At 50.2% G+C, this 12,834-nt stretch overlaps 2 protein-coding genes across 2 annotated transcripts; both read right to left on the bottom strand.

Annotated features, from left to right (window-relative positions):
* Positions 1-7,878: 7,878 nt before the first annotated feature.
* On the bottom strand, positions 7,879-8,761 carry HOO65_040761 (putative double-stranded RNA/RNA-DNA hybrid binding protein; the record flags this gene model as incomplete). Its single annotated transcript, XM_071002990.1, has 2 exons — positions 7,879-8,105; positions 8,173-8,761. 2 exons carry the CDS (start codon positions 8,759-8,761, stop codon positions 7,879-7,881), a joined length of 816 nt encoding a protein of 271 aa, XP_070859604.1.
* A 1,547-nt stretch (positions 8,762-10,308) lies between these two features.
* On the bottom strand, positions 10,309-12,222 carry HOO65_040762 (Fusaric acid cluster transcription factor FUB10; the record flags this gene model as incomplete). Its single annotated transcript, XM_071000731.1, has 1 exon — positions 10,309-12,222. The coding sequence occupies one exon, from the start codon at positions 12,220-12,222 to the stop codon at positions 10,309-10,311; it is 1,914 nt and encodes a 637-aa protein (XP_070859605.1).
* Between the last annotated feature and the right edge of the window lie 612 nt (positions 12,223-12,834).

Here is a 12,834-nt window from a genome sequence, read left to right on the forward strand (position 1 = left end):
GGAGGCAAATGCACCCAGCGCCTGGGTCATTCGTGCCAAGGGCTGTGGGCTACTGCGGCTCGCAGCAGCATGAATTTGAATCTCCCACTGCCGAACGCTGGACCCCAAGCCTGCCAAGCTGTGCCAAGAAAGCTAGTTTGAGTGTTTAACCTGCGACATATACATCACAGCAATATACCCAAGCACCGGCGCCACGACTGGGGTAGCCTATGCTCCTTACATAGAAGCACTAGATTTGGGGGCCAAAAAAGCTACCACAAGTCGGAAGCCCAGAGACCAAGTTTGCTGGGTACCCCTCGGGCGGATACAACATCAACATCGGATCAGAGACAGCTACAGCTACAGCAGCAGCCCAATCTGCCGAGCATGAATCAACAACTACCAAGGCTGTCTCTCCTGTACGCCCCATGTCCTAGGCACCTAGTAGTCGTTGGGACACACAAGTGCCCTCGGTATCTTGGCGCTTCTCTAACCTTGTAGCATTAGCTGCATTTCGTCTAAGCTTTCCTGCTGCCAAGCCACAAGAAAAGTTGGCAGCTTCGCCCTGATTCTGTTTGCATGGGAAGGAGAAGCCCTTATCAAATTTCCACTCATAGAATTGATCACATCCTGATCATCTGTGCAGCTGGATACAAGCCCACATTCCGCTCGAAGACCCACAGTCATATACTTTTTCAAATAGCTTTATGCAATAAAGCCATGTACGTGCAATACGGTCCTACAGTCCCTAAGTCCGAATGATCCTTGAATGTGCGCAAAGCACCAGCTCAAGACACTACAACATATCACGATCGATAGCGCGGCCAAAGGAATATCAAGGATCAAAATGCGGGAAAACACTGCGAGTGCAAAACTCTAGCAAAGCCTGGGAAAGGCCAAGTCTTGTTTTCAGAAGTTGGAGGTGAGGTGAGGGGGTTACGTTAAAGTGACGCCCAGCTTGTTATTTGCTTATACAGCCAATGACAAATCCAACGGCTAAAACCCCCCGAATCCGAGCCTAAACAGGCTTAACGTCGACCTACCAAAGCCACCGAGATTAATAAAACAAGCAGCGCTCGAGTATATGCGTGTGGTTATAGGGCATCTACAAGCTATTCCCCAGCCAGGGGCCATGTTTGCTTGCTTGCTTGCTTGCCTCTTGCTTGTCTTCTTTTTTTATTCCCACTAGTTGTTGACTTGTACCAATACCACGCTGAACACGAGACACATGACATGTCATTGTTTGCTTGTTAGTTAGTATCCTTCCACGTCTCCCTGCTGTTATTCCCGCAACATACGACAGCATGACACCACCTTCTAGAACCGCTCCTGGCTGGCCAGGCAGTGACTGCGGCGGAAGCACCTAGACTTCAGGTGTTTTCTGCGACTTGTTATCAAAGCAGGATCATTCTCTACCCAGTCCGAACTTTAGCCTGTTTGAACTTTCCCGAATTGCTCAGCGCGCCTCGAACTTGGCTGGACATATCTGACGTCTACTGGAATATCACCGAATACGCGACGCCAGAGGGTGTCGACGCTCTTTGGACTTGAGCTTGAATCTATTGTTTTTACGCCTACGGGGATCGCCAAGATCCAGCGACCTCGGTTTGGCTACGAACAAGATTACCCCTGGGTAAGATTCACAGCGAGGTTTTGACAAGCGAAGCACAGTTGCTGCCAAGCCGACTTGTTGCTCGTTTCCGCTCGATCGTGGTCGCAGTGCAAAAGAACAACAGAAAGAAAAGGCTAAACAAAACAGCGAACAAGCCGTAGAGCCAACGCAAAACAACCTTGCAAGGCAAATTGTAGCTCGACACTCCCACCCCACCCCTAAGAAAACACGCCCATAGCCAATGCCATGCCGTCCCCTGTTGCATACTCCTCACTGAGAGACAAGTTCGTCCGCCGCCGGACCATTCTTTTGTTGGTATTGTCGTGTTGAGCGCCTACCTGCTGTTACGACAGCATCTTCCGGACGAACGGAGGCCGCTAGCTCATGACATCTTCCAATAACTCCTAGGCGGTCAGCAGGTATGTGTATGCTTAGATTTCGAGCGACTCCTGTGACTTTTCACGGTCCAGCGCTAAGGCTAGGGGGCTCCCCATCCAGCGTAGCATTTAGGCGTGCCTGTGCGGTTCACAGCGTTGCTAAGCTCGTATTTCTTCTGGTCCTCGACGACCGCAAACTAGTCTCAAAACCCTCGGCGGAGTACAAGGGTTTTGTTCTTCCGCAAGCATAGCTGTTGCCGCATCGTGCATGTGTATATTGCTGCTGGCTGGGAGTAGACCTGCAGAAATTCCTCCTCCCCTCACCCCTTGAACTTGAATATATTTCACGTCTACGGGAATCACAGAGGTCAAACGACGCCGGTCTGGCCACCAGACAGAATTAACCCTGTGCAAGGTTCACTATAGAGTTTTGGCGAGCGAAGCGCAATTGCTCCCAAGTTGCCTTGTTGCTCGTTTCCGCTCTACCTCCCCTCACTCCGTCCCGGGCTGACGTTTTTGTATTGTATTGTATTATTTTACGTCTACCTACCAATTATTTCGCGGTAATACGACGGCATATTCCGGACAGGAGCCGTTGGCTGATGTCAGCTTCCCGTGACTCCTCCTGGGCGGTCAGCAATTGCAGGTTTGCTTGGATTTCGAGCGCCTCCTATGACTTTTTAGGGTCCGGCGCTTGGGCCAGGATGGCTCTCTGTCCAGCATTGCCCTAGGGCGTGCCTGCGGGGTTCCAGGTATTTTTGGTCTGCGACGACCGCGTGTAATCTAGTCTAAAAGGCCGCCGGCTTTCAGCACGGGGGGTAGGCCCCGGCAGAGTACAGCGGTTTTGTCCTTCCGTATGCATGGCTGCTGCCGCATCATTTTTAATATTTTTCCCGTTCTGCTGGTGGTTGGTAGCAGAGCTCCCTCCACACCTTCTCACGGAGCCCTCCTCGACATCTCCTTCCTGTCCTGCGAACGTTTCCTCCTCCTATCTCTTCTCTCTTCCCCTTCCATTCTCCCTCAACTTCGCCCTCCTCGTCCCCTTCTTCGTTGTTGCCCTTGCTGTCGTGGAGTTGGTTGTGTCATCCTAGGCTGCCCTTGTTGTGGTCGCTCCCCTGTAGTCTGCGGTGGCAGTGACCTGCCTCTACGCGTTTCTTGAGGGGGGGTTGCCTCTGTGGTGTCCAGACAGCTCAGCTCGGGCTCGGGTTGTTGTTTCTCTTTAAGGAGCATCAGGTTGCGGCGAAGCACTTTGGCGACATAACTTGTCGCTTTCGTGTTTTTAAGGAGCTTGTCCGCGAACCTTTGGCTCCATGGTCTGGGTAGTGCCTTGCAGGTCCACCAGTGTCCTCGTTCCTTGGCTTGGTTGCAGGCTCTGCATCCAAGTGGGCAGTTGTGTCCCCATCGCTCGTGGTATCTGTCGAAGTCTCCATCGCCAGTTCTAGCCGCGAGGATGTGGCCCAGCTCTATTCTAGTCAGCCCTTTGTAGCGGGAGTTGCTTTGAATTTGAATTTGAATTTATTTAACGTCTACTGGAATCACTAAGATCAAACGACGCCGGATTGGTTACCGGACAGAATTAACCCTTCTGCAGGGCTGACCACGGGTTTTGGACGAGAGAAGCTCGTATGCTCCCAAGCAAGCTTGTTACTCGTCTTCCACCTGTAGTCGTCAGAAACAAAAGAAAAAAAAAAAAAAAGGAAATCCCCAGATATACCCTAAGCCCAGAAGTAGTGGGGCTAACCCCCAACTTCCCCACAAACATTCGTTCCTCTGAAAAACCTGCCACGCTTCCTGAAGTCGTGAAAATCAAGAGAGCAAGACGGCAGCATCCAGTGCAGCCTGGGAAAACCCCCCCAAAGACGAGAAAAAACCAGACTGTGTGAGCATCCGAGGGCTCGTGGTATATCCTTCCACTTTTCTGGTGGCCGCTGCCTTGCGCGTGTGGATGAGGCGCCAGACAGCCCCCTTTCTAGTGACATGCCACAGTCACCAGTCTATCCGAGGACAGAGGAGCGCAAGAAAGAAAACAAAACAAAAAAAAAAAAAAGGTGCGGACTGTGTGAACTCTCAAAATTCAGTCCTGAGCGTGAAGGTGAACTCCTTGAGTTGGAGTGGTGTTGCGGCGATGAGGGGTTGGCGATCGCGAAAGTTGTCGTGAAAAAGGGGGCGAGTCGACGACGAGGTTATCCTCAAAGTTGGGTAAGTGCGGCCTCAAGGCTCCACAGCTCATTGTCAAGAACCATGACAGAGTCAAAGAAGAAGAAAAGAATGAAAGACGCTTATCAGTGTCATAGACGTCGTCCTCCAGCAGCCCGGAAGAAGGGGAGGCACCAGACCTCAAAGGTACCCCCCCCGAGGGTTGTAAGAGGGAGAGTTGTAGCGGGAGTTGCGGAAGGGGGGTCCCGGGCTGACGTTCCGGCCCGAAGCTCCGTTTTTGATCCTGTTCTACTTGTGAATTTTATATTCTCCGTTGGGGCGGTGGCGCAGTTGGGAGCGCGTTAGACTGAAGCTGCAAACTTCAGCCGCTTTCTGGCATCAGAAGTATATCTAAAGGTCACCGGTTCGATCCCGGTTCACCCCATTGAACATCTATTTTTGTCTCTTCATCTTTTTTAGAATGATGTAATAAACCCTAAAGCAGTAAGGTAGACGTTAAATAGAACAAACAAACAAAACCCTAAAGTAGGCCTTTTTTCTTTTACATCCCTATTCCAATGTCGTCAGCTGTGTGATCACTTGCGCTTATTTAGTTGCTTGTATTATACAAGACTCGTTAACTCCTACAATGGTATCTACGCCGAGCTATGTCTTTATCCTGGCCTTTGCCTTTTACCGCCGATTCATACTCCACCTTCTTATATTGCAATCCGGCGTTGAGAGAAGCAAAAGCGGACACTGCCTCGTGCACTCCACCTTAAGCTGAGTAGTAGCGGATAAACACTTCGCCCCTTGAACCCTTGATTTAGATACCCAAATCTGGTTATAAACCAGCAGAACCGCCCCCCCTCCTCTTGTTGGACGCTTGCCCTTTATACTGTGGGCTCGCAAAGTTCCGCACTATTACAAAGACAGATCAATGTCAGGCAGGCCCTTCTACTATTTCCAGTATCCCCCTCCGCTCGCTCCGTGATCTTCCAGACCTCCCAACCCATTAAACCCTTGTTGCAATGGAGGAGGTTGGTTGCCATGCATGGGGTAAACCCTCGACGCGTCTGGGCATGACTAGAAAAGCGGGGCCATTCAACTATTTACGCGTGACTATTGGCTGTCGCGTCGCTACCCAGCCTTCTGGATTAAACTGTTGACAGAAAGACGGGTGGCGGGGCAACAGGTTGTGCCTGTATGTGCTGTAGCGTGTACCTGTAATGCACCTGCCTGGACCTGAGACGAGGCCTGTACCTGCTTTTTCGAGTAAGGTGGAAGGAAAGAAAAAGGCGGGAAGAAATAGAAAAATTCTCCTGGTTGGTGATGCGGCCATAGCAATAAAAAGCAGGGCACAGCGTTTTCTCCCTCCTCTTGAGCGTGACGGCTTTGGTGTTTCTTACCTACTATTGAATCTTCATATACTATTTATTTCTTACTCTTCTTGGTTCGTGAGATTATTTTGCCCGTGCCTGCCTTTACTTTGTATATTCTCCCTCTCTCTCAAGGTACGTTGTTAGCCGCCGGCTGGAATCTAGCGAACATTTTGCATGGAATGGAACAGGAACACAACATGCTGACCGCTTTCCTAACAGCTTCCATTCAAACCACTCTACCGCGCCAAAACGTTTCTCTCTCTCTTTCACCCTTCCATACCGCCCTTTACCGAAGCGTTCTCTGCTTGTCTTTACTCTCAACCTACATCAGTTTCCCTATTTCCATTATCCTGCAAAATCGCCCACCATGAAGCCCAATGACGCTATCGCCGTTATCGTTATCATCCTGTTCATCCTGCTTGTAGCTATCGGCTTCGGAATTTGGCACTTTGTGCACAGTACCCGTAACAAACACACCAATTCTGACATGTCAGAAACGTCCTCATCTTCGACATCCCGTGAAAGCAGCGCCACAGGGAGCCATTCATAAGCTCAAGGGCCAGCTTCGAACTTGCCTTTGGACTGTAGAAATCAGTCGCAATGATGGGCACTATATATACGCCCCTCTGGCCAACCGGTTCGGAACATGCCATTGAACCTGCTCAGCCATGCAAACAAGCGGCTAGTGCCTGTCTGGCCTTTTATCGCCCATTTTGTTTTTGTATATTTGTTACTTATTGCCGATCTTTTTCTCGCTTGGGTGTCCTGGGATGCTTGCTTTTTGGATACTTGTTGCTTGTCTTTTTTGTCTTTTTTGTGTTTTCATTGTTTTTTTTTTTTTTTTTTTTTTTTTGGTTTGGGTATCTTGGGTTTTGTGCCATTTTGAAATGATGTCTCTGGATAACTGGTTATGACTGATGGCATCGTCGTGCTGTGGTGGATAAGAATGAACTGAATGATACGGGTACAGAGGAGAGAAGAGCATTGGTTATTTTGCATTGGCTATGATTATAGTGTTCCAATGTGAGGAGGCCACTACGGGCAGTGTTGTTATTAGGGTATATAGACGATGAAATGTAAAAATATATGTTTCTATCCCATTCTTTGACAAAGCTACATGGATGGCAAGAGGTGGAGCAGCAGGTGGGCGTTCAAGCCACATTCATAGCTGGAACTATTGTCGAGGACATGATCAGTTTCTAGTGGGGAGAGGGGCAAGATTATTCTTGGAAAGTGAGGCTATGGAAAGACAGAACGCTGTGTGGCAAAATGTTAAGACTCACTATCTCTGCCTGAGTTTTTTTGTTGTTCTTGAAGCCATGGATTTTCAGAGCCATAGCTCGCCATGTCCCATATCTACGCGACTAGACCAGACATACCGTTCTAGGTAAGTAAAGGCGGCCATGTTAATCGTCGCAAGTATAGAGCTAATATGATAAGTATTGCTTGCCTATTTGGGCTTTACTTCTGACCGCCTTTGGCAATAAAAAATCAGCCAATAAAACGACAAATACGACTTTCATTTTAGACAATCACTTTTGCAACAAACACATACTCTATAGAGCGGACCTTTTTCAGATTATATTCGGCCAAAGGTAGGAGTGACGTAGAGAGTTATACTATTGAACAAGGGTTCTAGCGGTAGTAACCTCAAAGCCGGTGGGCGCCTCTTTAATGCTTGCTTGTGTTGGCGCACTCGGCTGAAAACAATATTTTATATGAAATACAAAGTCGATGAGCACTAAGCTAAGATTTAGGACTTGTATGTATGTATGTATGTACTATTTAGCGTCTACCTACCAGTTTTCCCGGTCATACGACGGCATGTTCTGGACGGAAGGGGAGTTGGAAGATGTCGTCTTCCGACCCCTCCTCCGGGCAGTCAGCAGTTGCAGGTACTCGTCCTCTTCGAAATACTCCTATGACTTTTGAGGGTCCAGCCTTGTGGCCAGGAGATTTCTCCGGAAGACGTTGCCCCAAGGGCTTCCCTGCTGGTTGGGTGGTTGTGTTTCCAGGATTGGTTACCTGGTTCTTTTTGGCTTTTGGCGCCCTACCTATATAGTGGTCTAGTCTAAGAGGCCAACGGCTGTCGGCCTTGGGTGTTGGCCCTGGCGGAGTACGTCGGTTTTGTCCTCTGTTCAGCGAGGCGGTTGCTGCATTTAGTAGACCCTGGGCGTCGGGAGAAAGGACCTTCCGAATTCTCTTCCGCGTCCTTTCGACATCTCCATCCGCTCTTGTCTTCTTTTTTCCTTCTTTTTTTTTTCTTCTTTTTGTCTTAGCTATTGCATCCGCGCCGTGTGCCTCTATGGGGATTGCCTTTCTCACCTCTGCTGTAGGTGCCTTAGGTTCCGGTGTAGCACGCTAGCAACGTACTTTGTTGCTTTTGTGCTTTTCAGTAGCTTGTCCGTAAACTTCTGGCCCCACGGTCTTGGTAAAGTCCTGCACGTCCACATGTGTCCTCGTTCTTTCGGCTGCTTGCAGTGGGTGCATTTGCGTGGGCATTGGTGATTGAAACAGTCATGGTACTGGTCAAAGTCTCCGTGTCCCGTCCTGGCTGCCAGGATGTGTCCCAGTTCCGTTCTGTCCACTCCTTTGTAGCCCGGCGTTCGAAACGGGGGGCTGCATGGAATGTCCTGCAGTGGGCGATATCCTTTTTGCCCTTTCCACCATTTCTCGTACTCCTCACGCAGTTGGTTTCGCCTCCACCTCTTTGCCCCTGCCAGACTGACGCGGGGTTCGCGGATGTGTCCGAGGCATCCGAGCTTGGCTTGAGCGTCGGCTTGTTCATTTCCCTCCAGGCCTACATGTCCTGGGACCCAGAGCACTTGGACGCGTCTCCTGTCCTTTCTGTTCTTCCACGTGTTTAGGATCCGTTTCGTTCTGTCAATGATGTCCTGGGAGGTACTGTTTCGCTTTTGCGGGTTGCGCAGTCGGTCGACTACTCCTTGGTTGTCCAGACATATCCAGATTTCCTCGGCGTCTGTGTGCATCACGGCCCGCTTGGCTGCTTCGCATGCCCCGTACGCTTCTGCGTCTGCAACCTCCACCCATTTGCCCAGAGCACTATGTCCTGTTTCCAGGGTGGTTCCGTCCATGGTGGTGACCCATCCTGCTCCTGTGTTTCCCTTTGCGTCTTTCGAGCCATCAGAGTATGCTATGAGTGTTCCTACAGTGGCCATGTCCACCTCCTCTCTGTGTTTCTCAGCCTCTTTCTCTTTGCTGAGCCACTTTCGAGGGGGCATGCTTGGTCCTGCGACTGTCGGTTTCAGTGTCATGTGTGTTTCCATTCTCGCCGGAAGCAGTCTTCGTAGCCTCATCACGACTGGATTATGTGCTCCTCCTCGCAGAGTATGATCTATGTCCAGTGTGTGCCAGCGTATGGCTTCCCTTCTCCTTTCGTCCTCCCACCGGAGTTCGATCGGCGGGAGGCCTGCTGCGTGGTGCAGGCACTAAGAAGCTCGGTGCTAGTCTACCAAAGGTGTAAAAAATGAGGTTTTCTGGAGGGGATGCCATGGCCAAAAAGTAATTCGCGATGTTTATGCGCGACAACGACAGGATTCGAACCTGTGAGGGCGAACCCATATGATTTCTAGTCATACCCTTTAACCACTCAGGCACGTTGCCATTATCATGAAGACAGATATGAAATTCCGACTTTATTTCAATATATAAAGACATGGGAATATTGGGAGATGTACGATTTTTTGTTGCATCTTCTCCTTGTTACTTACTACTTTTCTCTTGTGACGACTACATAATGTAGGCAAGTTACAAGCTTGCTTAGTTTCATGCCTTCATCGTTGAAAAATGTTTAGCCTCGCGGAGGGCTAATGATGTCAGGGAACCAACCTGGCCCTGGTTGGTATCAGTTCAAGCAACACTAGATCCTAGGACGCTGCAAAGTCCCGGGCAAGAAAGCAGTCGATCGGCTGGCCAAAGCGGGTTGTAAGAACGAGGACCTTCTGGTCCCAAGGGCGACAATGTCCCTAACAGCAGCTGGAAGATAGAGGAGCGAAGCCTTGACAGCAGACTTCCAACACTGGATAAAAGAAAGCTGCCCGAAGATCAGACATCTCAGTGGAGCGTTGAACTGGCAGAAACCATACGACATCGGCTGGATGAAGGGGCTACACAGAGGCGCGCTCGCCCGAATCCTAGCGGCGCGCTTCAAACATGGTGACTTCGAAGAGTATCACGTGCGGCTCAACCACGCGAATGCAGAAATACGGTGCCCAGTCGCAGGGCGTGAGCAACCTACGACCTTCTTCAGCCATCCGTGGGAGTGTCGAGGCAACGAGAAGAAACTGCCCATGGAATCTGTACGCCGAGAAGACCCAGGAGAGGTTGCTATGGGGGACGGGGGAAAGAGCAAAAAAAGGACGCCGCTACTCGGAATCGGGTACCCTACCGAGCGCCTCTTGTGGGTAGGATGTGATTTTGCAACATCGAAAGGAGAGATTCGGAATCTATGCGGACTTGCAACTGTTGAACACACGAGGCTTGCTGTCATACTGTCGTAAAATAACAACAGGTGGATGTTAAACAATATAATGCAGACCTCAGAGACCTGTCCAGTAGCAGTTCCTGCGCACGTAAGCCTAGCCAACCTCATGTTGCTGAGATGCAGTATACATCCGAAGCCTTCAACCCGCGTGTCGACACTACATATTGCCTCTACAAAAGGTGCACATATATATTTTGTTTTGCTTGGATGGGTGGGAATAACAAGGACCGCTGTATTTATGGGTATATCTATATCAACAAAATCAACGCAATCCAGTTGTCTCGTAATCATCTCCAGCAGAGCTGGCTATACTAGCCACTAGGTTACATTGTTGTATAACATGTGAGCAAAGGCTCCCTTCATTTGTGTCAAATCTTTGCGGAGCTTGTAGGGCCTTGCACTCCAGTCAGGCCGTTCCGACCGAAGCTCGAGCCATAGCATCTTCATTTGGCATTCGTTCAACAAGCCCCTAGAGGAGTTTATGGGAAAAACGCTAGGGTCCTTGAGGGGAATCCCCATCAAGTCATCAAGGCGCTCTATGACATTCATGAGAAGTTGAGCAAATACAACTCCTCGCATGAGATGCTCATGGAAGGGAACGCCTCCGTATCGCTCGTGAGCCAGGGCATACAGAGGGCGGGCATCGGGATCTGCTAGCGCGCGGTTGATATGGGCCACAGTGGTCTCGAGAAAGAAGAGGCCTTGTGAATAGCAACTTATCATGGCTAAAGACGTTGGGGTGTCAAGCACTTTTGGCGTGTTAGTAGCAGTCTCGCTCGACGAAGACGAGGCTTCCTGTACTACACGCTGAATACCATCCAGAATTGGCGAGGGAAATGGCATTTTAATGCAGGATGGGTGAGGAACGGGTAGCTTCATGCGGGCTGACTGGGGCTGTGGATCGCCGGATTGGCTATCTTCTGTACTGCTAGATAAACTATTTTGTAGGCTGATCAAGAGACGGAGCAGTTCCTTGAGGTTGAATACTCCCCTATTCATCACGCTTATGCCGTTCATAGCAAAAGGGGGTTTATTTGCAATTAAAATAGCAACATTCAAAGCCTCACCGTGCTTCTTGATAAGATATACACACCGCTGGAAGCTTGTGTTAATCGCCGAGAGATTATCCAAGACGTCTAGAAAGCTGTTGCTCTTGGGCGAAGTTGATTTCGGGACTGGAACCATTGCGGTGGGCCCAGCCACTAAAGGTTCGAGCGGATATTCTCTCGAATTTCTGTTGTTGAATGATGGGTATTGGTAGAAGGGCGTTGGAAATGGAAAGAGGGAGGATTGCGGCCTAGAGTTGGGGCCCCGGGTCCGAGGCTGAGCTTTAGATAGACTTTGGTTGCGCTGTTGAGTGTATTGGTGCTGGTAGTATGTCTGGTGCGTTTGATGGTCTTCGTCTAATTGCTGCTGCTGCTGCTGGAAAGCTTGTGCGTTTTGGTACGCATTTGTATCCAATGGCCATGCAATATCAATGCTTTCATGAAGGGCAAGCGCTTCTGCAGCGAGATTGAAATCGTTCGATACATCTGCGGTGGATTGCTGGTTGTCAGCATGGCTCATGTCGAGTAGGGGGGCGACATTCCCTGGGAGCTGATGAGCAGAAGTTTTTGGGAAGCGATTGTCCTGCTCATTGAAGCTCTGAAAGAGATTGTCGACATTGGCCAAAGCTGCGTTGAAAGAATCTGAGCCGATACGAGGCTGTTCGGCTATAGTGAACGGGACACCGGAGGACCGGGCAGGGCCGTTCATTGCACTTGACTCTGACACTTTCACGCTGCGCGCCGGTCGTGCAGCCAGCTTGACAGTACGGGGTTCCGGAGTGGAATTTTTGCTACTAGGAGCATTACTGGTGCTTGTGCTCTTGAAGCCTGAATCCGAAGCATGTGTCGATGCATTTTTCCAACCGCGAGTAGATGACGAGGACGGCGGGCCTTTCTTCGATGACTTGGCAGCATTGAGAATAAGAACAGTCGCAGACGGGGCAGCGGCGGCGGCGGCGGCAGCGGCAGCGGCAACATCTGACCGGGAAGGACGACCGACCTTTCGTTGACGACCCCCGACACACTCAAAGCCTAGCCGCGCACAGCGCTGGCAGCGCGACTGATTAGCCGCGTTTTGCCTCGAGCATTTTAATTTTTGGCGACGGCATCTTTCGCATGCTGATCGTCGTTGGTTTGGATGGGGGGCGATTGGGGGCGGATCTCGGTCGTCTACTGTGTCGCTCATTGTCGGAAAAAAAGAATGGAAAGCGAAGCGGAGAAGAAAAGAGCGATGAAGACGTAGTGACAGAAGCGGTACAGACAGGTAGATAGAATCTTCCAGATCTTAATACTCAGTCCAGTCCCGAACGAGGAAAGAGGAGGATTTAAAATAAAAAGACAAAAAGACAGCGGCCAGTCCAGTACAAGTAACTCGTATGAGACACGGCAAAAGCGACCTTAATATGCATTGAACGGCTGGTTCTTTTCTAGGCTGCAAGATTGTGCATCGCGCTTGTGCCTTTCTGAAGCGACTGCACCTGCTACTAGTAAAAGGAATGGGTTAAAGTAACAAATCAAAAACAAGAATGTAGCTAGGCTCGCCTCAACTTTGTGTGCCGCACCCACTCTGAGTTAGATGCATAGATAGACAGACACAAGGCCGAAGGGGGGGACAGAGCGCGGCTGCGCCAGAAGCGGGAAGGAAAGGGGGTATGGTGAAGTTGAGGTGGATGGGAACTTGGCGTTAGCAAAGCGCCCATTTTGTAGTGTCCATCCCATCCCGGGGCCCGGGGCATCAATAGAGATACTAGCCCCATAGTTCGGAGGTTTACTGGCCTCCCCCCTGTTCGAGCTGACC

Source organism: Ceratocystis lukuohia (genome assembly GCF_044167205.1).
Source record: "Ceratocystis lukuohia strain C4212 chromosome Unknown Supercontig4_pilon, whole genome shotgun sequence".
NCBI classification, from domain to species: Eukaryota; Fungi; Ascomycota; class Sordariomycetes; order Microascales; family Ceratocystidaceae; genus Ceratocystis; species Ceratocystis lukuohia.